The sequence below is a fragment of the Sesamum indicum genome, linkage group LG1, assembly GCF_026168435.1.
Source record: "Sesamum indicum cultivar Baizhima isolate 11 linkage group LG1, ASM2616843v1, whole genome shotgun sequence".
NCBI classification, from domain to species: domain Eukaryota; kingdom Viridiplantae; phylum Streptophyta; class Magnoliopsida; order Lamiales; family Pedaliaceae; genus Sesamum; species Sesamum indicum.
Genome location: NC_142657.1, coordinates 23,165,891 through 23,189,139, shown reverse-complemented (window position 1 = coordinate 23,189,139; position 23,249 = coordinate 23,165,891). Strand labels below are relative to the sequence as shown.

General features: G+C 37.1%; 6 protein-coding genes across 13 annotated transcripts; 3 read left to right on the top strand and 3 right to left on the bottom strand.

Annotated features, from left to right (window-relative positions):
- The first annotated feature begins 557 nt into the window (after nt 1-557).
- Nucleotides 558-8,410, top strand: LOC105173224 (uncharacterized). Of its 3 annotated transcripts, none has more exons than XM_011094911.3 (14): nt 558-1,356; nt 1,606-1,692; nt 1,937-2,046; nt 2,521-2,571; nt 2,762-2,933; nt 3,466-3,774; nt 4,103-4,303; nt 5,431-5,880; nt 5,999-6,199; nt 6,484-6,672; nt 6,801-6,964; nt 7,110-7,262; nt 7,357-7,435; nt 7,724-8,410. In XM_011094911.3, the coding sequence occupies exons 1-14, from the start codon at nt 880-882 to the stop codon at nt 8,156-8,158; spliced, it is 3,078 nt and encodes a 1,025-aa protein (XP_011093213.1). In that variant the 5' UTR covers nt 558-879; the 3' UTR covers nt 8,159-8,410. The 3 variants fall into 3 exon arrangements, with proteins under 3 accessions (XP_011093213.1, XP_011093206.1, XP_011093221.1); XM_011094904.3 differs by having other exon boundaries at nt 559-1,356; nt 5,395-5,880; XM_011094919.3 differs by having other exon boundaries at nt 1,295-1,356; nt 1,937-1,981; nt 5,395-5,880.
- Nucleotides 8,411-8,584: 174 nt separating this feature from the next.
- On the bottom strand, nt 8,585-11,532 carry LOC105173199 (PIN domain-like family protein). Of its 2 annotated transcripts, XM_011094887.3 has the most exons (10): nt 11,272-11,532; nt 11,111-11,176; nt 10,801-10,906; nt 10,176-10,218; nt 9,739-9,811; nt 9,566-9,653; nt 9,293-9,349; nt 9,128-9,206; nt 9,003-9,035; nt 8,585-8,861 (listed from the first exon to the last, which is right to left on the bottom strand). In XM_011094887.3, exons 1-9 carry the CDS (start codon nt 11,340-11,342, stop codon nt 9,022-9,024), a joined length of 597 nt encoding a protein of 198 aa, XP_011093189.1. In that variant the 5' UTR covers nt 11,343-11,532; the 3' UTR covers nt 8,585-8,861; nt 9,003-9,021. The 2 variants fall into 2 exon arrangements, with proteins under 2 accessions (XP_011093189.1, XP_011093184.1); XM_011094882.3 differs by having other exon boundaries at nt 8,585-9,035; nt 11,272-11,509.
- A 531-nt stretch (nt 11,533-12,063) lies between these two features.
- On the bottom strand, nt 12,064-15,032 carry LOC105173166 (protein ABIL1). 5 transcript variants are annotated; one of them, XM_020692518.2, is made up of 10 exons: nt 14,834-15,032; nt 14,620-14,706; nt 14,079-14,161; nt 13,615-13,765; nt 13,422-13,521; nt 13,250-13,324; nt 13,054-13,138; nt 12,893-12,945; nt 12,704-12,780; nt 12,064-12,447 (listed from the first exon to the last, which is right to left on the bottom strand). In XM_020692518.2, the coding sequence occupies exons 2-10, from the start codon at nt 14,704-14,706 to the stop codon at nt 12,295-12,297; spliced, it is 864 nt and encodes a 287-aa protein (XP_020548177.1). In that variant the 5' UTR covers nt 14,834-15,032; the 3' UTR covers nt 12,064-12,294. The 5 variants fall into 5 exon arrangements, with proteins under 5 accessions (XP_020548177.1, XP_020548172.1, XP_011093158.1 ...); XM_020692513.2 differs by having other exon boundaries at nt 14,620-15,030; XM_011094856.3 differs by having other exon boundaries at nt 13,054-13,129; nt 13,253-13,324; nt 14,620-15,030.
- A 1,617-nt stretch (nt 15,033-16,649) lies between these two features.
- LOC105173158 (DUF2358 family protein (DUF2358)) lies at nt 16,650-18,939 on the top strand. Its single transcript, XM_011094827.2, has 2 exons — nt 16,650-17,226; nt 18,157-18,939. Exons 1-2 carry the CDS (start codon nt 16,874-16,876, stop codon nt 18,641-18,643), a joined length of 840 nt encoding a protein of 279 aa, XP_011093129.1. The 5' UTR covers nt 16,650-16,873; the 3' UTR covers nt 18,644-18,939.
- Nucleotides 18,940-19,674: 735 nt separating this feature from the next.
- LOC105173150 (hevamine-A) lies at nt 19,675-20,763 on the top strand. The gene has a single exon (XM_011094815.3). The coding sequence runs from the start codon at nt 19,839-19,841 to the stop codon at nt 20,733-20,735; it is 897 nt and encodes a 298-aa protein (XP_011093117.2). The 5' UTR covers nt 19,675-19,838; the 3' UTR covers nt 20,736-20,763.
- Nucleotides 20,764-21,116: 353 nt separating this feature from the next.
- On the bottom strand, nt 21,117-22,981 carry SLD2 (Fatty acid/sphingolipid desaturase). Its single transcript, XM_011094807.3, has 2 exons — nt 22,823-22,981; nt 21,117-22,702 (listed from the first exon to the last, which is right to left on the bottom strand). The coding sequence occupies exon 2, from the start codon at nt 22,698-22,700 to the stop codon at nt 21,354-21,356; it is 1,347 nt and encodes a 448-aa protein (XP_011093109.1). The 5' UTR covers nt 22,701-22,702; nt 22,823-22,981; the 3' UTR covers nt 21,117-21,353.
- Between the last annotated feature and the right edge of the window lie 268 nt (nt 22,982-23,249).

Sequence of the window (23,249 nt, the reverse complement as noted above, 5' to 3'; positions counted from 1 at the left end):
GATTTGAAATGAAATCATCATTCTTCCTTCATCTCCTAATTATCTCCACCAATCATTACCCCTATCAACTTCATTTTTTGCTCTCTCTCTCTCTTCTCTCCTTGTAGATTAATATTTTGATTTTATGATTAAATTGATTTTTTTTATTTTTTTGGCTTTGTTTGAAAGGATGGTGAGTGAAATTAAAAATTCGTGGAAATGAAAAGATGATTATATAAATAATATTTGAAAAAAATAAATTAATCAGAAAAGACTTAATGTTAAAAAAACCAATCCTTTTTAAAATAATTATTGTTAGAATTACGCCAATTTCCACACTTTTGGGCACAAAATATCAACATACATTACTGCATTTCATATTAATTTCCCGTTACTCATTTATGCTATGCGAAATCACTGTTTATTGATGAGGCCCCTCTCTCTCTCTCTCTCTCTCTTATTCTGTCTCTCATCGTATAGATACAAATACATTTCACATCGAAATACGTGAATATACAGACTTTTGAGTGTATATATCTTTGACAAGAGTCTCAGATGATGACGACCATTGTGATGTGGTCTACCCGCATGCGCCCTTTATCTTTTCAGCTTCTCTCTCTCTCTCTCAACAAAACTCACGAGCATACACTTGAGTTCTTTAATGCAGAAAATAGTATTTACACGGAAAAAAGTAAAAACACGCTCTACTAGTTAATTCACTTTACCATATCACGCTACTCTTGGCTTCAACCCATATCAAAAAAGAAAAAATAAAATCCCATTGTTTTTATTAGTTGCATATGCGCGCAGTTATGGTTCTTGTCACATTCATATAGATATCTTCTTATGCGTACTAGTCATAAAGATTGAGATTTTAGTGGTTTCTTGATGGAAGTGTAAATGGGGTCACTTGAAAGCAGGTCGCCATTCAAGAAAGACCACCATTTGCAGGGTTCCTCATCTGTTAGGTATACTAGTACTAGTAGTAGCAGTAGCAGTAATGTCTCTGGATTTTGGGGTCAAAGGAACAGATCAAGATTTGCAAGATTGGTGTTCTTCCGGAAGATTAACTATTTACAGCTGATATGCGCAGTCGCTGTTTTCTTCTTCTTTGTTTTCCTCATCCAAATGTCCTTGCCGGGCTCTGTGATGGATGATGCAAGAAAATTTGATAAAACCCCCCATTTATTCAGGAAGAATGGTGAAGGGAATTTTGTGGACTTGTCATTCTTGAAAGAGTTGGATTTTGGTGAAGATGTAAATTTTGAACCTTCGAAAATCTTGTCCAAGTTTCAAAAGGCTGCTAAAGAGGTCAATCAAAATGTCGGTTCAAGAGAGGTGATTAGATTTGGATACAGGAAACCCAAGCTTGCATTGGTAAGCATTGTGCAGTGTTATACTCTCTTTCTTTTTCTTGCATTCGATTGGCACTGATTCTTGATTTTCTTAGTCTTTTATCATTGTCAAACTGTTCGGTAATTTTAATGTTTGTCACTTGGCTTTTCGGGCCAGTTTTAGGATTGTAGTTTGTTAACTGAGCGTTAGATTTTTCTGTTTATTTTTTCAGTTATTTATCAGTTACTGGAGCAGCATCTTTGAAGATGGTGTTTTGAATTGTGAGTGCAGGTTTTCGCAGATCTGTGGGTTGATCCACATCAGATACTAATGGTTACTGTTGCTACTGCATTGAGGGAGATTGGCTATGAAATTGAGGTTATTTACTTACCAGTCTCTGTAAATCCTATTTCTGGTAATTCGGCAGTTCTGGTTGAGTTGTTAGTAATTGTATCTTGTAATTTCAAGCACAGTTTCTTGGACATAACCTGCCATCTCCCCCCACTTCACTCTGACATATTAGTGCATAATGGAATGTGGATATGTTATGAGGAAGACAAAGTGCAGCTAGTAATTTCAAAAACTGGAGGGTTATAGTTTATAATTAACACTTCACTTGCAGGTGTTCTCACTGGAAGATGGTCCTGTACATGCTATTTGGAGAGAGGTAGGACTTCCTCTCAGTGTGATCACAGCAGATGAGAACATGAAGTTCAGTGTAGATTGGCTAAAGTATGCACATCATTCTCAAATTGTCTGATAACTACATTCGCTGACAATTCTGTGTTCCATTATTGGTTCTCGTTGAAAATTAACGACTTTATTGGTGGAGGAACTCATTAGAGAAATATATTTGCAAAGTGGGGTTTGTAATTATCTGCTCTTGCTAGATTTCATTTTGATGAACTTTTCATCCGCTTCTCGGATTTACAATTTATTTTATGCATTGCTAAAGTGCTTCATCTTGTTTATGATGCAAGCAATTCTACTCTTGAATATTCTGGTTGATTAGCTTGATCATCTATGCACTTTTGCTTCGTAATCAGGTTCACTTGTTGGAGAGGTTTCCTAACATATGGCCACGTTAATTTGTTTAATAAGATGAGACAGAATATTCTCATTTCACAGAAACATCAAAGTGAAGCTTGATGAAGAAGGGAAAAAGAAATTGTCTATTTTCTAAAAGCTTTTGCTTGTGGTTTGCAGCTACAATGGCATACTAGTGAATTGTCTCAAAGCGGTGGGTTTCTTATCTAGGTAAGCAGCCCAGCAGTAACTTTTTTTTAATCACCATCATTATTTGTGCAGATAAGTAATATGCTTTGGTTCAAAACTCAGTCTTGTCATTGGTTGCTTGTTTTGCCATCTTCACTGTTTCCCTGTAGACATCTGCCTTTTGAAATTAAATATAATTTATCCTATAAAATAAATATGTTATTTGTTGCAGTCTTATGCAGGAACCTTTTAGAAATGTACCCGTCATATGGACCATCCATGAACAAGTGCTTGCTTTGCGATTGAGAGAATATGTTTCAAGTGGCCAAATTGAGCTGGTCGATAACTGGAGAAAAGTCTTCAGCCGAGCTACTGTTATTGTCTTCCGAAACTATATTCTGCCGGTACTTATTGATTCATTTGTTAATGGAATGTAAGGCTTCAGCTATTTGCATGTGTAATTAACATATCTTGCTAATAGTGGCATCCAACTGCTAAAAGAAAAATATTTTGTTGATTCTTCTTGTGGAGGAAGATGGTAAGCAATCTTTGATGGAGGATCAACTACTGATTTAGGTAACCTCTACTAGTTTCTGTAAGTAAGAATGAACAGCCGGCAAATTAGGCAGCGGGGGGGCTGAGAATGTGACACATTATTGGAGGAACATTATCTAGCAGGGAAATAGGACCTTCCCTTACTGGCCCTGCTCAAGTTCTGAAGACGTTGGAAGTGTTACTATTTAGTTGTTTCTATGAAACTGAAGTCTGAAATAACATGGGGGATCCTAACTATGACTATATTTTTATTTTCATAAACTGGATATTCCATAAAAATGTTCAACGGAGATAGCCTGATTGCGATTGCTCACTTTTTATGTGTAACTTTTAGATGTCTGAATACTGATTGTTATTGCTTTTTAATTGTTTGCAATTTAGATGGCATATTCAGCATGTGATCCTGGAAACTACTTTGTCATCCCGGGTTCTCCTGCAGAAGCATGGAAAGCTGAGAATTTTTTGGCTTCTAATGGAGATAATCTGCATCTGAAGATAGGCTATGCACAAGATGATTTTGTTGTTGCAGTTGTGGGAAGTCAGATATTATATAGAGGTCTGTGGCTGGACCATGCCTTTATTTTACAGGCTTTACATCCAGTGCTTAGAGACTTTAGCAGTTCAAGTTCTCGTCTTAAAATCATAATCTTGGCTGGCCACTCCACAAGCAACTACAGTAGTGCCGTGGAGGTCAGCAGTTTCTTCCTGTTTATAATTGTTCCCTACTGTATTCTAATTAACACCTTCTGAATTGCACAAGACATGACTTAATATTGCTCCCATTTTGTAATGTTGTGTGCTATATTTCAACTTGTCTTTTCAATAAAAGCTATTTCCATGATTTTGAAAGTTTAGAGTCCACTATTTTTAATTATTATCCGAGTGTCGTTTCTACATTCAATTAGGTTTAAATTATTTTACATTGAAAAGCAGAAAAGCCTCTCAGTGGTTGACAATGAGAGGAAGGGAGACTCCTTTTACTTTACTTGTTTGATAATCTTCTAACTTGCTGCTACAGACCATTGCAAGAACCTTGAAGTATCCGAATGAAACAATCAAACATGTTGCTGTTGATGATGCAGACACTGTTCTAAGTACAGCTGATCTTGTGATATATGGATCCTTCCTGGAAGAGCATACTTTTCCAGACACTTTGCTAAAAGCCTTGTGCTTTGGGAAGCCTATAATTGCCCCAGATCTACCTGTGATACGGAAATATGTAGGTATCTATAGTTTGTATTCTTTATATACATTATCCGTACATCTTTTGCGTATCTTACGTACTTCAGCTCTTCAATAATAGGTTTTTGTTTGAAAACTAAATATGTTTGGTTTCTTTTTTGACTTGTTTTGGTGTGTTCTGTGGAGATAGAGAGAGATAAACAAAGATAAATAAGTATGTGTTAGAGATAGTGTGTATGTTTGGATTTGTTTTTAGAGATAATATAAAATAAGTATGGTGTATTTAATGTTGTTTAGTGGGAGACAAAAAACTACTGTTCATTTTCAAATCATATCTCTTTTATATATATATATTTTTCGATAAACGTAAATTTCATTAAACAGAAAGAAAAAGTACAAGAGTACAGTACAATCATGAATCATTATGAAGCTTCACCCCCGACAGGCCAAGGGGATCCGGCATAAGCGATATAGACCACATGAGCTAACAGAAAATGATAGTTCAACACTAATTTTTATATATATTTATATATATATATGTATGAGTATGAATATAATTTTTTTAGTTGTAGGGCCTATAATTAGTGCAGACTTATTTTGATCAAAAACAAATGAGGCACTGTTTCAAAACATCTCAAAACACCACCAAAACTTCCAAAACAAATCAAGGCAAACATTTACCATGTTTTGGCCCATCTCTGAGATGGGCCAAAAATGAAACCAAACACTAGGAAAATGTTGAAGTTTTATAACATCAGGAACTTGGCTTTGGATAGTTATGAATGTGAGTTTACATAGGAACTTTAAGATGCCTCAGATTGAGGATGGGGCTTAGTAGGTTGAATTTAGATAAATTTGCTAGTTTCCAGAAGTTGTAATGCCCATTGAGTGAGTATATTTCAACTTTACCTATTACCTAAAACTTTCAGTTTCTCATCTAGTTAGATTCAAGAAATGATAAACAAGTAAGAATGTAGTTTGGGCTTAATATGTTACATAGTTTTTTCCTAGTCTTGCCCTACTATTCGTTTAGTTATTACTACCTGGATGTTCGGTCTAATTTTTGTGAATTACCATAGTTTCTGGCTTACAAAATGATCTCCTGACTGGACTGGCAACAACTGTTAGGTTACTGACAGAGTGAATGGATATCTTTTTCCAAAGGAGGATATTGGGGTTCTGACAGAAATCATGTCTCAAGTGGTCTCAAATGGAAGACTCTCTCTTTCTGCGCAAGATGCTGCCTCGAGTGGAAAACATGCAGCTAAAAACCTAATGGTGTCCGAAAGTGTTGAAGGATATGCTTTGCTGCTGGAAAACATTCTCGCACTCCCGTCAGAAGTTTCTATTTCTCAGGCTGCTAAACAGATTCCTGTAGAGTTAAAAGCTGAATGGCAGTGGCATCAGTTTGAAGCTATTAAAGATGCCCATTCTCCATACGAAACTAGGAGGATTGACAAATTTTTAGACAAGGTCGAAAAGCAGTTCAATCATACCTTCAAGGAGAACCCTGTGGCCTCGTATACGACAAATGATACATTTTTGTACGACATCTGGGAAGAGCAAAAATATGTTGACATGGTTAACATGAGAAAGAGAAGAGAGGATGAAGAGGTTAGTGACTTTGGTTTTCTCTCCCCTTACAAGCTTAAACATAAGAAAATATGGCAGTTAAGTTCTTACCTATTTTTTCTGGCAATTTTCTTTCTTTATTTGGGGGAAACTAATGTAGTTAAAGGATAGAACTGATCACCCTCGAGGAATATGGGATGAAGTATATAGAAATTCAAGAAGGACCGACCGCACATTGCATGAAAGAGATGAAGGAGAACTTGAAAGGACAGGTCAACCACTATGTATCTATGAACCTTACTTCGGAGAAGGAACCTGGCCTTTTTTGCACCGAACCTCACTTTACAGAGGGATTGGGCTGGTAAGTTCTCTGCCATTGACATGCTAATTGATCTGCATTTTTCCTTGCTGAATCACATCTCAAGAACTTTTTTGGTAGCCACATAAATTACTTGATTCATTTCAGGGTGATGTCTCATACTTGTATATGGTGTCGTTTTGTGGAATCTGAATAGTGGCAATCTTCTGCTGCTGTGTGCATGGTTTTTGTCTTGGAAATTCGATGTACATTGAACTTCTTATGTTGGGTGATTTAAAATCATAAGGCTGCTATGTAATGGTATTGCATGAACTGTGTTAGTATAGTCTACTAGAGGTCGACGACCTGGAGCTGATGATATTGATGCACCTTCTCGTCTTCCACTATTAAGTAATGCTTACTACCGAGATGTCTTAGAAGAATATGGAGCCTTTTTTGCAATTGCTAATCGGATCGACCGTATACATAAAAATGCTTGGATTGGATTTCAGTCTTGGAGAGCTACGGCAAGGATGGTATGCAACTCGGTTACAGTTTCTGTTCTTTGCATGTTACTTCCTTAATGTTGGAAATGTCAACAAGATACCATCAACGTGTGCTGTACATGGTTTTGCTCTGAAAAATCTGTTTCATATATTAACAGAAATCATTTTCTAAGACTGCTGAAAGATCATTGTTGGATGCTATCGAAGCAAGACGACACGGTGACGCTCTTTACTTCTGGGCTGGTTTGGACATGGACATGAGAAACCATTTGGTGCAGGACTTCTGGTCATTCTGTGATGCTATAAATGCTGGCAACTGCCAGTAAGCTCGTCGTGTCAATTTTAGTAATTCTTTATTTTGTTTCCTCTCATTATCTTTGTGGGTTCTATGTTTTATATTCCAAAAGATTCTTGAAGTTTGTCAACATTTTCTTTGCACCTGATTCACTCTGTATGGTTGGTACTAGGTTTGCATTCTCTGAGGCCCTAACAAAGATGTATGGCTTAAAACATAATTTGAGTTCTCTCCCTCCAATGCCTTTACATGAAGGCACTTGGTCTGTCATGCATTGCTGGGCTTTACCAACTAAGTCTTTCTTGGAGTTTGTTATGTTCTCAAGGTTAGAGCTTTCAGTATTCCTTCTAAAAAGCAAACTTGTAGTTGCCCATTTCTACTGATATGATTGTGAAAAATAAATCTCTTTCCATTTGTAGAATGTTTGTGGATGCACTTGATGCACAGTTCTATGATGAGCATCAGAAAACGGGCCGTTGTTGTCTAAGTTTATCCAAGGTAACCCATTTCTACTAGTTCCTTTTGCCCATTCTAATGAGAATCTCTACGATTCCCTGTAGATACTTTGGTGATGAAATGATGCATTAGGCTTAGAATTGTGAACTCCAATGAAACAAAGATGTTCTCCTTTTTGAAATAACATCAGAAGTTTTTGAAAATTCTAGGAACCTCAATGTATAAATCACTGTGTTTAAATGTGAAAAATGAATTCTGGTGTGACTATTCTTTTCTCTTTCTATCTTTGAATATTCATTTATGGAGCATTTACACTTGCATGATTGGTAGGACAAGCATTGCTACTCCCGCTTGCTGGAATTGCTGATAAATGTATGGGCATACCATAGTGCACGAAGAATGGTATACGTGGACCCAGAGACAGGATACATGCAAGAACAGCACGACCTGAATGGTCGAAGAGGTCGAATGTGGGTGAAATGGTTCCAGTTCAGCACTCTTAAAAGCATGGACGAGGACTTGGCTGAGGAGTTGGATTCTGAACACCCCAAGAGACGGTGGCTCTGGCCATCAACGGGGGAAGTTTTCTGGCAAGGTATCTATGAAAAGGAGAGGGAATTGAGAAATAAAGAGAAAGAAAGGAAAAGGCAACAAAGCAAAGATAAAATACAACGTATGAGGAGACGAGCTCGACAGAAAGTCTTGGGAAAGTATGTCAAGCCCGCAGAAGACTCCAATTCAACTACTGTAAAGCTTCTGAGATAATGCTGGTCTTTGAGATATCATCATCACACAAACAACTATTCACCTAATTCTTTACTAATTTTTTTCCCAATTTCTAGGATTGTATATTGTGTCCGAGATCTTGTATGTAGCTATTGAGGTCCTTTGAAGTGTATACCAATTTTTTAACCTCTCGGGTTCTTTTTGTGAATTGTAAAGATAACAGCCGGTACCCTGTAAAAAGCCTCATGTCTGAAAGATATGTGAGTGAATTTGTCCTTAAGTTCAAAACAAGCTCTAAGCTGCTTGGTTGTTTTGGTGGTGCTTTTTTTTTTTATCACTTGCTATTAGATATTAGACATTTTGTAATTGGCTTCTCTTTTGTTTAACCATCGTTTGGCAAAACTTAAAGCACTCCGGATTAGTAATAAGTTGTATTGTGAACATTGCATATAAATGACAGCTTAGTTATGTTTCCAGTAGGTAATCGCAATAGAAGAGAATTGACCAATCAGAATATCAACCACTGCTTTACAGCTCGATTGCAGTACAAAAAGACTAGATTTCATGAAAGTGTATTCTAATCATCTTTTAGCAAAGACTCAAAGCAGACTATTGTAGTATTATGGTAATGAAAAGCGACCTTCAAGTCCCTCCTTGTTTCCATGCTTTAACCTCCTTCTGTGCATTCAGTGGCAAGGCAAGCTCAGACAATTTGCACATTAATTAAAGCACAAGGAGAAACCTGGGTCCATTAGCTACATGAGTTAGTTATCGTTGGGAAAGATGGCTATGCATGTCTGAACAGAGTTTTGCTTTAAGCATAAGCTTAAGGCCAAAGCTTCCAGGCTACTGGTCAAGATCCCAAGGGTTACTGGAGACTTACTCATATGTACCTTTAAGCATCACATTCTAGGAGCTGCAACAAATGCATAATATAACAGAATTAGAGAGGAAATTTTTCAGAGGCTGAGTAGAGAAAAGAGTCCACAAATAGATGTTTTATCCCACCTCCGCCAATGGTAGCCTCAGGCAGCCGTTCAATGGAATACTTGTGCTGAGTAATATACATGATTGGTACTCCAGGGATCTGATAATCAACTCTCAATATTATTGTCAATGCAGCTGGAAAATCAACAAATTAACAGTCTAGTCCGATGGACTACTAAATCATACCTTGCGGATTCTTCGCTTCAAATCTCGATCACAGGTTGCAACAATGTAGCACTTGTGCTTTTTGATTGGTCATGATAGCAATATATTAGTTTGTCTATTGCAAAATTCCTTAGGCAATCATATGATGTCAAAAATTCACACGACTTTTAAGAAACATATTAAAACTTCAATCATCTTAGTGCCCTTTAAGATGCAGACGCAGAACTGGATGAAAAGAACTTTTCAGTTTCAAGGTCTGAAGAATTGGAAATTTATCTGAATACCAGATTGTACCTGTGTCACCCTATCAACCAGGCAATCATCAGCATAAGTTCCTTTGTGAGTACAGGGAAGCCTTTCAAATCGAGGATCCTTGGCAATTCTGTTGATATAACAAACAAAACAGTAATGAATAAAAAATTAGTGTCTGATACAAATAACTTCAAATGGGTAAACATAGAACATACCTTAGAGCAACTCGGTATTTCTGCCCCAACTTCTCAAGCTCAGCCATAACGCAGTCTGTGATGCAAGGAGTGCCTATAAAAAGCAAATATGAGAAGTGCAAGCTAAAGTAACAGTTCCAATAAGAGATCAAAAAGATGGACAGCAACAAACATTGTGCAGTTCTGGAAGAGCAGAATGAAAATAATGATGTATCCCATAAGGGGATAAACATGATATAGGCTCTTGTGTACTGGATAGATCCACCAAGGAAAATGTATCCAGAAGACCCAGGAACTCATCACAAGAATAATTTTTAAGATCTAATTCTCATGAGGGGAAGATGAACCAGCAGTTACCTATTTTGTTGCAGTAGATGCTCTTATATAAGGAATCAACAGAAACATGCAGCAAGCAAGAGTACTAGAAAGTTATGTTAAAAAAAAGGACCATAACTTACATTTTGCATATAAGCAGTCCATCATTCCTTTCTCCAAATCCAACTGCAAGATAATAAATATTCAACAAGAAAATAGAGGAGAAACCATCATTAGTAATGGTGGATGCAAAGTCATGTGATGGCATAGGTACAGGAAAAGTCATTGAGATTGACAGGTAGCAGTTACGGTAAAAGGAAGGAGGGGGAACTATAGACGAAATCATCCAAAAAGACAAAGAAAAATTTCACTAGAACAATTGCAAAATCACCCTACATTAACACTCTTTGCGAAGGTTCTGTTCTTAAATGCACGTCAGAAAGGGGGAAGTAAGAATTTCTAGTAAAGTGTCAAAACTACAAAAACATTTTTTTTAAGATTAGTCACTGGATTCAAAAATACCAAGCTCCAACTATTCCATGTGATTATGATGCCAATAGGCCTTTGTACCATCTAGAAATGTAGGTTTTTACTCAATTTTCCAAATCTAGTTAGGCTCTTAATGAGACTAGCTAATACCTCACCGTCCCCTCCAGGATGCCACACGAAGAAGTGGGCTAGACTAAAAATAAAAATATATAAAAGAAAGAGTAATTGAGCACTACCAGGGTACAGGGGGAAGAAAAACAAGAAACTAGCAGAACTCACTTTGTTTTGGATGGAGAAATTAATGAAATTAGTATCGACCAAAACCCGGTATGGTGGCCCCAATGCAGTGTTGTACTTGAAGTAAAGCGCAGAAGAAACTTGCGGACTGCAATAAGAAGTAACACCATATCATATTTCTATCCTAAAAGTAGAGACTGAGCAAAAAAGAAAATAAAAAAACACATAATTAAGATTTGCAAATACTGAAAACTTAGTCTATCACAAACTCGACAGATAACATTTGCATAAAACAAACGTCGACTGATACTTAAACATAAACAAATCCAAAATTGAAAAAAAGAGAACTTACACATTTCTCGGAAGTTTCTCCTTGCTCAAGTCTTTCTTGTTAGGGTTCAAGACCTCCTCTTTATATCTAAGTCAGAAATAACGAGATTAAAAATTAATAAAGCATGAATTCAGAAAAAATATAACCCACATATGAATATGAATAGAAAGAGGGGAACTTACTGTTTAATTGCTTTATGGGTGACGATTTTCTTCATCACAGCAAACTTGGGGGTTTTCTTCGCTTTTCCCATCTTCAAATCTGTTAGCAGACTTACAGAAAAGAGGAATCCCGCACCCCTAAACCCCTAAATCACAAACCCTAAATTTTGGATGAGAAGAAAGAAATACGATAGTGTTGAGAAGGCTTCTAGTCTTGTATGTGGGCCGAGTATGTGTACCATCTATAGATAATTGCTGAGGCGGTCAGGCCCAATTTTATACTATACTACATTTTCATAATTGCTAACTACATTATATCAATCTTATAATTGTGTCTATTTTTTCTTTTTCTCCCTAAATTTATGCTCATACCTTTTTCATAAAATTTCGTTTCTTAAAATAAGAATTCTTTTTTTGTTTTAAATATTTAAAAATAATATTTTAACATTATTAATTCTCAATCCATAATATTTGCACCGTTAGAGTAGCCACAAACGCCCTTAATCATACTTAATTTTTTTTCACAAATAGTTTTTTTATTTATACACATTTACTATCAATTTATTTTATTAATTTTGATTGATTACTCATCTTATTTTTTTTCTTTTATTTAATTAAATAAATATAATAAAATTTAACTTATACACACCATCGAGTGTGCTTGAGTTGTTAGTATACCTTGACTAGGTTAATTTAATTGATGGAGCCAATAATTTACCAATTATTAGATTATTAATCATAATACAGTTGGTTAACTCCAATCCCTTAATCAAATTTCAGTCTGCTACTTACTATGATTATCTAACATTCATCTTAAGAAATAAAAATATAATAAAAACTATAAATTAAAATGAACAGATACATTTAAGTACCAATAATCTGCGCAAGAAAACCCTTTACTCTTATCGCTCGTTTATTAATCCAAAGAAGACTAATAAATGATTTTATTAGAAAGGCACAACAGATGAATATGAACGGTTTCCGTCAACAAGGAGAAATATTTGATGAATCTGTTAAGTATTTTCAGCTTGCTTGCTCAGGTATTCATGCACTTGTTCTCAAGATTGGTGCCTTTTGCTTGACAAAGAGAGCTGAAAGCATGCTCTTGCTGCGGACAGGGGGAGGAACAGTCTCCTTTTTAGTTGGATTTTCAAGTGACTTATGAGGAATTGAGGATTTGGAGCCCTCCAAAGAATCCTGAAAAATAACTTCTTTATACTACCACAACTGAGATTATACTATTCTCTCCCACAACAAACTCAAAACTAATATGTTGAATAAACACCAACCATCACTAGAGAAAAATTTTTGGTCCTTCCAAAAGTCGATCTTCATAAAAGTCAGAGAAAAATACAGAAATGGAATAGTTCATGAAGTTCCCCTCTTTCGAATGAGAAGACGTAGAAAGAAGTGGATGTAAAATAAGCATGAGCTATAGGAAATTTCGACTTACTCGTCGTGTGACACCCAGGGTTTGCATAGCTACCCTTGTTGCTGGTGTAGACTTCATCCGGGTTTTCCCTTGAGCATCTATATGACAAACAACGATTATAAAGATGAGTATGTCTGCAATTTGAATATTCCTCGTTTACATCTTTCTTTTCTATAACAATTAATTAACACAAGTTTCACTTTTGCATACCTAACGACTTGAATACACCAGATACTTTTCCAGTCAGTTTTGAGTCCTCAATGCTGCAAAGCCAAGCAAATATCAAATTTGTTTGTGCTCAAGCAACTTGATGCAGGGAGAGGATTAATTTTCATGTAGTTAGAACTAGGATAAAAACTTCCAGAAATAACCTCATAATACCGCGGGGGGAGCCTTTCAAGGTTGACTTGGTTTCTGATGCCAAATGCCAACAAAGTGTTTTTGCAACTGAAGCACCTAAACCAAGGCATTACAAGAAGAATGTTAACAAATAGTGTATACGCTATTTTTCAGCTCGATGTTATTAACAATCATTCACCGCAGAGGAGAAAAGCCATCAGTAAGAACGACCTCTAAGTTGTATGGCTTGCCTAGGATCTGGCTGTGTATGTGGACTGAGGTGCACCTTCTTGTTAACAGAACCTAGCTTGGAATCAGCCAAAGGAGAATAAAATGAGACCTCAAAAAATGGCTTGCATGTAGTCAAGTTAAGTTCTATATAAAGTGGCCTTATTCTTACTTGGCAAAGTATAATGTTTGTGATGCCTTGGGATGATGGCTAATAACTGCTGCTGCCTAAGACCTTCTTTATCCGTGTATGTTTGACAAGTGAGAAGTTGCTGGCAAAGAGAGGAGAAATAAAGAAAAAAGAAAATTTAATCTTTAATCATGTCTTAATACTCTATAATCTAAGTTAACAGAGTTAAAGCTACCTGATTTAGACATGTAAGTTTCAAATCAATGGATGAAATTTCCGACGCTTGTTGCTCCAGAATATCACTTAACTTGTAGGCAACAGTACCGAGGTGATCAATGGCATTGACTAGAGCTCGTACAGCATAATCCTTCAAATTGTCCAGAACCCTTGTGCAAATTAAGACAACGACTAGGTAAAGTTTCTAAAATCAAAGTAAATAAATATTATTTGCTCTTCTTTTGCAATTTAGAGAAGGACAACGAAAGGAAGCAGTTTAGGAAGTTCTCATTATGGACCATCCAATGAATGACACCACCTCATATTTTAACACATTGTGAAAGTCAGCTGATTGCTTCATTCTTGACCATCCAATGAGACAAACAAACAACTCACTGAAACATACCGTAACATAGATCCCAGGAGTATCTCTAAGAAGAATAGTTAACCCAAACTACATAGATAAGATGGCGAAATTCTCACATCTGCTTCTGCTCACTGTTAAGATATGACTTCTCACAATACTCTGCTGCAGAATACAGTTGAGGTCTGAGGTTCTTAAGTTCCTATAAAGATATAATGTGATAATCAGTGAATGACAACTATGCTAAAGTAATGGAATCACTAAAAAATAATAATAATCACATTTGCATACCGCAAAAATGAAACCGTTCATAGAAGACAGAGGGTACAGTAAAAATTACTTCCCGATCTATTTATAATCAAGAAAGATTGAGCAATGCTGCATTGCTTGTCATTCACCACTAAGCATTACAGCAAAATGATTTGATAAACAAAAATCTTTGTAGCAGTAAAGAGGAGTTAACATGCTTCCAACTTTACCCCAAAAACGCAATCAGCTAATGGGTTCATAACAGCAGTTGCATAGTTTACCCAATAAAAAAGCAAGCCATTTCACATGCATTGATGCATATCACGTAATTCCCCTAAGATCTGATCGCAAACTTTCAAGCCAAACTTTCATCCAGAAAGAAGAAAAAGAACACGTCAAGCAAAAATTTACCTGTAATGCTGTAACAAAACTCATACTTCTCTCCATTGACAACTCATCAAACGTCATCGATTGCTTCTCCGTCCTAGCTTTCTCCATCTTCATCAAACACACAGATTTTCACTCACATTTCCGCCAAAATTTAATAACATCAAGCCTTCATGTCGCTGTTATCCCACAAGCACACACATCCACACACACACCAGCAAAAAAAAAAAAAGAGTACCTTATTTACTACAAAATTTCAAACACAAACTCTCAAGTATGCAGAGAAAATTGGAGGAGTTAGGTATAATTAAGATAGCTTTGGAGGTAAGCAAGGTATAAAAATAGATATGAAAGAGCCGGGGAGAGTGAGCGTGTGTAGCAGAAGCAATCCCGAGAAGTGGAGGTGTGGTTGTAAGATTAGGCAGGGAAGTTAGAGAAGCGAAGAAAGCGACGTCGTTGGATATTTATATATTCCTTGCGGACGGGGAAATGGAAAGGTGATTGGTAGTGGTACTGTAGAAGAATAGTGGACCTGACCTTCTATTGGAAGCTGCTTGTGTCATCAGTCATGTGTGTTGTGGTGTGGCGGACCTTTCCTTCTTCCCTAATTATTATTCAATTTTATTCTTTTACTACTAATTCAATTAAATACATGTGAATTTTCATCCAGTTTCAATAGTTTTTTTTTTGTTTTTTATTATATATATATTTTACTATTCTTCATTTTAAATTTTATTGAATGAAATTTATGTCGAAATTTAATTTTTATTATTTCAAAAATAGGTTTAGCAAATTTTATCTATCAATCTTAAATTTTTGTCCTGAAATGACAAATTTGAAAATAAAACATCTTCATTATGTTTGGTTTTATTTTTAAAATATTTTATTTTGTGTTTTGGAGATAGAGAGAGAAGAATAGAGATACACAAGTGTCTGTTGGAGATAGAGTGTATGTTTGGATTTGTTTTTAGAGATAATTTAAATAATTTTAAAATAAATAGTGTATGTTTGTTGTTGGGATTTTGGGAGACAAAAGTCACTGTTCATCGTCAAATTATATCTCTTTTATATATAAATATGTGTATATATAGATATTGTATGTTTAATGTTGTATTTTTTGGAGACAAAAATTATTGTTTATTGTCAAATCATATTTCTTTTATATTATATTTATATATATAAGTGTGTATATATTATATATATAAAGTTCAAAAATAATAAAACACACAAACAAGGTGTAAAAACAAAGAGGCAAACATTATGTGTGTTTTGTCTTATCTCAAAAATTATCATAAAATGAAACCAAACATAGTGTTTATATTTTGGGGACAATTCAATGATTTGGATGGATTGTGAATAAGGTGTTGTCAATTTTCAAATAAACAAACAAAAAATATTCAGACCTACACTAGAAAGGGGAGAGGGAAATGCTAGGCCCAAATTGTAACATTTGATACAGTGATGAGTGATCACATCCTTGTGAGTTTGTAACATCTAATCAACTGTTAAATCTATCAAACACTTTTATTTATTTATTTGGTGAATTGTCATAAATTTAGTATTGATAATTTTTTAAATAATAAAAAATATTTATAATTTTGATAAATCATGTAAAATTTATTGTAGTTTACTTTTTTTTTTTTTTTGCGATTATTCTGATTCCTTTTTTTGTGTCCCTATATTTGAATTTCACACTTACACAATGTCATGATTAGTGCGTAAATTGTGGAGGAATATTTTTATTAAATATTTAAATAATACACATATCATATAATTAATTTAATTTTTTAAATTTTATATTAATCACATTGACAAAAATATTTATATCTGACTACATGCTATTTTTTTTCAATAAAAATAAATTGTATAAATGGATAAAAGGAAAAATACAAAAACACCTTACTACATCCTATTTAAATTGAAATAATTTGGGTGTGGTGGGGTGGGGGGTTTAAATGGGGAATAACTGAATGGAATTTAGAAAATTTGGGGTACACCCAATCCCAAAATGTGAACGAAATAATTGGCGTATTAGCCCATCATAATTGAAGTTATCCAAACAGGAGCGAGAGAGGAGACTTATCCAATCCTGAATCCTCCTCTCCTCCTCCCTCATTTGCCCACAATGATTTCCCTTTCCCCAATTTTCCTCTACAACCAAACAAAACCCTCCCGAATATTCGCATACCAAAAAAAATGGAACAAAATCCCCCTTCAGAGAACTGAATAAATTCAAAATTATCAGAAATTTCTCAACCCTTTTTCCCAGCACCATCCGATGGCGCTCATAATCCCGTCGCGGGGAATTTCATCGCTCGCCCGAAGGGAAACGCCAGCGAGCATTATTCCGAGTGTCAGAAGAAGAAATGTTAGGTTCAGTGTTTGTTCGGGTGTTAAGGATTTGCAGAAGGAGGTTTTGAAATTGAGGGGTGATGATAATTATGAGGATAATGTGTGGTGGTTGTATGGGCAGGTGAAGCAAAATGGGCCGGCGCCGTTTCCGTCGAGTAAGACTGAGGATGACGAGGGTAAGAAGCAGGATTATTATGTCAACACCGGTTACGCGATTCGTTCCCTCCGAGAGGAGTTTCCGGAGCTTTTCTACAGAGAGCTCAGCTTTGATATCTACAGGTACAAATGTGTTGATTGCTTTTCTTTGAGTTGTCATAATTAATTTTCTAAGTTTTGTGTTTGGATCAATTTAGTGATCCATCTGTAGATGGGTAGGTGTACTTAGTTTGTGCTGCGGCTTCAGTTGTAACGAATGCCATAGATTGAGAATGATTAACTTGTTAGAGCCATAGGGAGTGGTTGGTCAGCTTCTGAACTATGTTGAGATGATAATGGGTTGCGCTCAAGCTCAAACATGTAAGTGGATATACATCCGTGTCATGTAACTCTTGGTGGCAATTCAGTGCTCTGGGTCAGAATTACTAAAGGAAATAGGGGAAACAAGAAGGCTTGGTCGATATAAATTGTGTTTAATCGTCTAATACATGTAAAAAATGGAAACTGTCTGCAAATGTTGCAAGATGGTTGCAGTTAGTTGATTCTGTGATATACAGTATCTGGATAATAATCCAGTGTTCCCTATTCTTGGTCATATATGTAGATGCACACTTTGCAGGGATGATGATTAGCATTAACTATAGCATGTTATAATTGTCTTACAGATCAATCACAACAGTCGCGTTTTATATATATGTGTGTGTGTATTAATAATGCTTTTTCGTTCTACTTAATGGTTCTGTCCATTGATATATTGGGTGAATTGATATGCCATGTGTTGTTGAAGGCTCATGAAAATGCTGTTTGCATGCACTGTACAATGTTATCCTGCAACTTGAAGGTGTTCTTCTTTTTCTCTCTTCCCTTTTTCTGGATGGGAAGATTGTTGCAGAGATTGGTTTTTAGTAGTTGTTGAGTGCATGAGAATAGCGAAAAAGGTGTAACATAAATTGAAGTAGATGTTCTGTAAATTTTGGTTTCTCTCCTCTGAAGGATGAGCTTTGCTGAAATCAAAATTTCTAACTCTTCCATCATTTTTTCTGTCCTGTATAGGGATGATATTGTCTTCAAAGATCCACTCAACACCTTTTCTGGTATACAGAACTATAAGTCCATCTTCTGGGCATTGAGATTTCATGGAAGAATCTTCTTTAGGGCCTTGTGGGTGGACATTGTAAGCATATGGCAGCCTGTGGAGAACATGATAATGGTTCGTTGGACTGTTCATGGCATTCTACGAATTCCATGGGAGAGACGTAGCAGATTTGATGGCACCTCAGAGTACAAGCTTGATAAGGATGGGAAGATCCACGAGCACAAAGTTCATAATATTGCTCTGAACGGACCCCAAAAGTTTCAAGTACTAGCTGTGGAGCAGTTGATTCAGTCAATTGGCTGCCCCTCCACTCCAAAGCCAACTTATTTCGAGTTTTCATCTTCTTCAACGACAGATACTGGTCCATTAGTGAAAATCTCTGCTGTCAAACACTATTTAGTTTCTGGTCTAACCAGATGGTTGAATTCTGAGGCTGAATCATGATGGAGCACGTAGAGTTGTTTCGTGTTATTAAAGTTTTGGTTAGTATATAACTGAGCCTTGCACTTGCTGTATGCCACCCTGTAGCCCCAGGTTCTCTTTAGGTGCTTCGTAAAGGTCTATGCTCCAGGGCATATGTAATGGGTGTTGATAGCAACTGGAGGTTGTAAACCTTGTATATTCCAAGTTCTCTGTATAGTATATCAGACAAGTATATCTACTGGCGACCAATGTGGTTTGTCAGTTGTAAAGCTAGTGTGTAATATCTGAGCATGAACGAGAGTATCTTAGAACAATAAGTTTAAGCCTCGATAGGTAAGAAACCAGCAATTTGGATAAATTCTCATGTCTTATCAAGTCACTTTGAGGTACAACCTGTGCAAGAACATAGAAACCAATTCGAGGAAGATGGAAAATGAGCTTGTATATGGAAGCATATTTATGTTCTCTTGCGTGATCGTATATGGAAGACCCAAATGAATTTCACAGTACATTTGTGGTGAACTCCTGGTGCGGAAGTATTTTATTTAAAATTTAGAAACTAAGAAAATTGCATCCTTTGGATTGAAAAGAGTGTAGTCCTAAAGTTTTTACCGACTAAAATTCAAAATTCACACATAGTATGAATTATTTCAATTGACGTATTTGGTTGTACTAAGATCAGCGTGCAGAGTGAATAGGATCCTTCGTACGTCAAGAACATTAACTTTGATAGAATGCTAAGATGGACACACTCCTAGAAATCTCAAATTGGCAATAAAGAAATCATATATTAGCTATAATATAGGATCTTGCCAAAACTGTAGGCAAATATGGACTTGAATGCGATTTTGGAAACAAGTTGGCCAAACGCTAAGCATAATAGTTGAGACTTGAGGGTAATTGAGGTCATAGAAAACAGACAACCAAACGACATGGATAGTTTGTGAAAGCCAACAATTAAATATACAGTTCCTACAAACACCGTCCATGACGTGAAGCAGTTTCATGGAATCCGGCATCGCATCAGCCACAGTGTGTCCAAACTGAGTGACCCTTCAGCCACGTTTGCTGTCCTAACAACAAGAACTTCTTGACAAAATAGAAGCAGCAACACAGAACACCATCCTTAGCCTATAAAAGGCACACACCTCTGCAATAGATCAGCACAAACGGGACTTAAACTTATCAATAAGCACTTGTACAGAGTGAAGTATTCATGGATTTGAAGAGATCGATTTCACCAAGTCTCCTTTCACTAGCAATGCTAATGCTGGTGGTGGGCTCTGAAGCTGGAGGGATTTCAATTTACTGGGGACAGAATGGAAATGAGGGGACGCTAGCTGATACGTGTGCCACCGGTAACTATGAATACGTGATCTTAGCCTTCCTTTCATCATTTGGCAATGGGCAGAAACCAATGCTCAATCTGGCCGGTCACTGTGATCCATACAGCAACGGCTGCACCGGTTTGAGCTCTGATATAAAATCATGCCAGGCTAAAGGAATCAAAGTGTTGCTCTCGATTGGAGGAGGCGCTGGTGGCTATACCCTTGCTTCGTCTCAGGACGCAAGGCAACTCGCCACTTACCTCTGGAACAACTTCTTGGGTGGGAACTCATCGTCTCGGCCTCTTGGTGAGGCAGTTTTGGATGGAATTGACTTTGATATCGAAGGTGGAACGAGCCAACACTGGGACGAACTTGCACGGTTTCTAGCTGCTTACAGCAAGAGAGGTAAGAAGGTCTACTTAACCGCGGCTCCTCAATGCCCGTTCCCTGATGCTTGGGTTGGAGGTGCCTTGAAGACAGGCCTCTTCGACTACGTTTGGGTTCAGTTCTACAATAACCCTCCTTGCCAGTACACTTCCGGTGACATTGACAATCTTGAAGAAGCATGGAAGACATGGACTTCATCCGTTCCTGCCACAAAGATATTCTTGGGACTACCGGCAGCACCAGATGCAGCTGGAAGTGGATTTGTTCCTGTGGCTGATCTGATTTCAACAGTTCTACCAGGTATTAAGAGTTCTAACAAGTATGGAGGTGTTATGCTCTGGTCCAAGTACTATGATGATGAAACTGGCTATAGCTCTGCCATTAAAAGCCATGTCTAGAGTGTGTTTACATGTAAAAAGACCATAAACTAGCAAGATATGTATTATACTCTCCGTGTATATCATGACATCTGAAATATGAGTTGCACTCCTTTGAGTTAAATCCATATTGCAAAGTGCTACTGATGGTCATTTCGACAATCAGCAAAGAGGAGAAGGATTATAAGTAAACAAACATATAGAGCACAATATAGTTCAGTTAATATAGAAACTCAGTCAATCCACAGTGAAGCACCGACTCTAGAATAGTGCCAGATCACGTCAGATGGAGGTGTCTCTTCGGCAATGTAGACCAAGGAAAGCAGAACAAAATGCTAGGTACTATTTTCATCAGTAATTTAACATTTGTTAATCCGAAAAATGCGAATGCAAGAACCCGAATAACTAGAAAAATCTTTCATAAATAAGAAAGTTACATTGCAAGATAAGTAATTTAAATGTGTAGTTTATTCAAAACATGTAGTTCCTCTTGCTGCTAAAATGATAATAATTCTAAATATATAAAGCTTGAAGGCAAAAGCTGCTTCTTGAAAGTGCAACCTTTCATAGATGTCCAGGTGGAATAATTAGACAAAAACCTTAAGAGGCCTTTGAGAAACAGCTGAATGATCAAAATCATCATCCATGAGTGTTAACAGCTTCCCAGAGCAGATTCTTTGAAACAGGGGAGGATAGATCCCGAGCCTCGAGAGCTGCAGTCCTGAGAGTCTTTAGTGTCCAGATATTGGCCTCAAAGAAGGACAAACTCCTGTAAGGCAAATTGTGCTTCTTGCATAGTTCTTGGACCAAGGGAGAAATTTTTCTCAGATGGCACCTAGGCAACCTAGGGAACAAATGATGTTCAAGCTGGAATTGCAGCCCCCCAAAGAACCAATCCATCCAAGCCGAGCACGCAATATCTATAGTTCCACTTGTCTGTTTCTCGAACCAGTCGTTGCCCTTTGGTGCTCCAATGTACACGTTTGCTGCAAAATGGTTCAAACAGAATTGGACGTGTTGAATTGAGGTAACACAGAAGCTAACCAGCACAAACAGAACCCGCTCGTTCCAATTAGGCAAGCACGAAACGAGAAGGGGGAACCATGTCCAGAAAACAAGGATTCCCAATATGTTTAAGGCTCTATCAGGCACTTTTCTCTTGGAGAATAGGAGCAAGAATGTCTGCACATAAAGATTGACTCTTGCAACGCACATAACAGGATAAAACGTTAGGTGCTGGTAACTAACGAAGAACCTGGCAAACGAATCAAACGTGAGCTTTCTTCCGTAGAAAACGGAGGTCAGGGATTGGAAAAGGCTCGCGGAGACGGCTAAGAAGGGCAAATGCTGAAGATCAGGATCGTGATCAAGGCTGTTGCAGGCTACATGATGGGCATTGTGAGTCCATTTCCACCAAGCAATGCTGATCCCTGTGAGGCAATTTCCAGTTAAAATCTGCGCAAGTTTGTTGCATCCTCGGGTCATCATTATCTGATAATGACCAGAATCATGACCCATATAAGCCACTTGCATCCACGAGAATCCCAATAAAGCCCCGGAAAGCATATGAATCGAGAAACTATCAGAAAATAGAACGCCATAGAAACAGGCAAAAAGCAACACAGAAACAAAACAAAGGGAGTAGATCACGCCATGCCCTTTTTTCTCAAACATTCCAGATTTAGCAAACTCGGCTGCTAGCCTTCTGTAGTCCTTGGAAACCTCAGAAACCTGGAAATCCTCCAGGTAATACCCTGTAAAGAACCTATCAAGGTGTTTCCAGGCGGAACCCGGATGAAAAGCAATGAATGCATCTGTCACGTCTTGGCCAGCCAAATTCAGGAGCGGAATATCCCCACCAGGGTGAACTTTAGCCCAATCTGTGACATTGTAAACCTTTCCCTGGATAGAAATCCAGAGGTCATCAGATTTGTTGTGCTTCTTTAGTTCATCAGAGGTAATGTATTTCTCCTTGTTATCAGCCATTGCTAACAAGAAAACCAAGGAAAAACCAAAAAAAAAATGAATTCAATAAAAATGTAGGAAAAAAGAAATCCCTTTTCAGGGAAAGAAGAAAAGATCTCAACCCCCCGAACAAGATTGCTTACATGCGAAAGGTGGAGCGGTGGAGGGGGGGGCTGGTTAAATGGGAAAGAAAAAAACCCCCTTTTCACTTTTTCAGGGGGAGAGTTTTGAGCCTGTGATGCTTCCTCGTATCTCTAAATTTGGATTCTTTTATGCAAAAAAAGATATTTTTCATTTCTGCCCCATTTTTTCCCTTTAATATATTTAAATTGGTGTACTTGTGGAGTAAAATTCTTGGTTCATAGCGCGTTAAGCGGTGTGTAAACAGCTGGTAGACTGGCAGTTAATCAAAATCTTTCGACTCCACACGTATATGGGAAGACTAGATCCTCTCAAAATATATATCATCACAAACACAATAAATATCTCACCCCACCCAACCCCACCTCACTCACACACACACACACACTCTGTATCTGGATGTAGGGCCGGGGTAGGGTGGTGGTATTG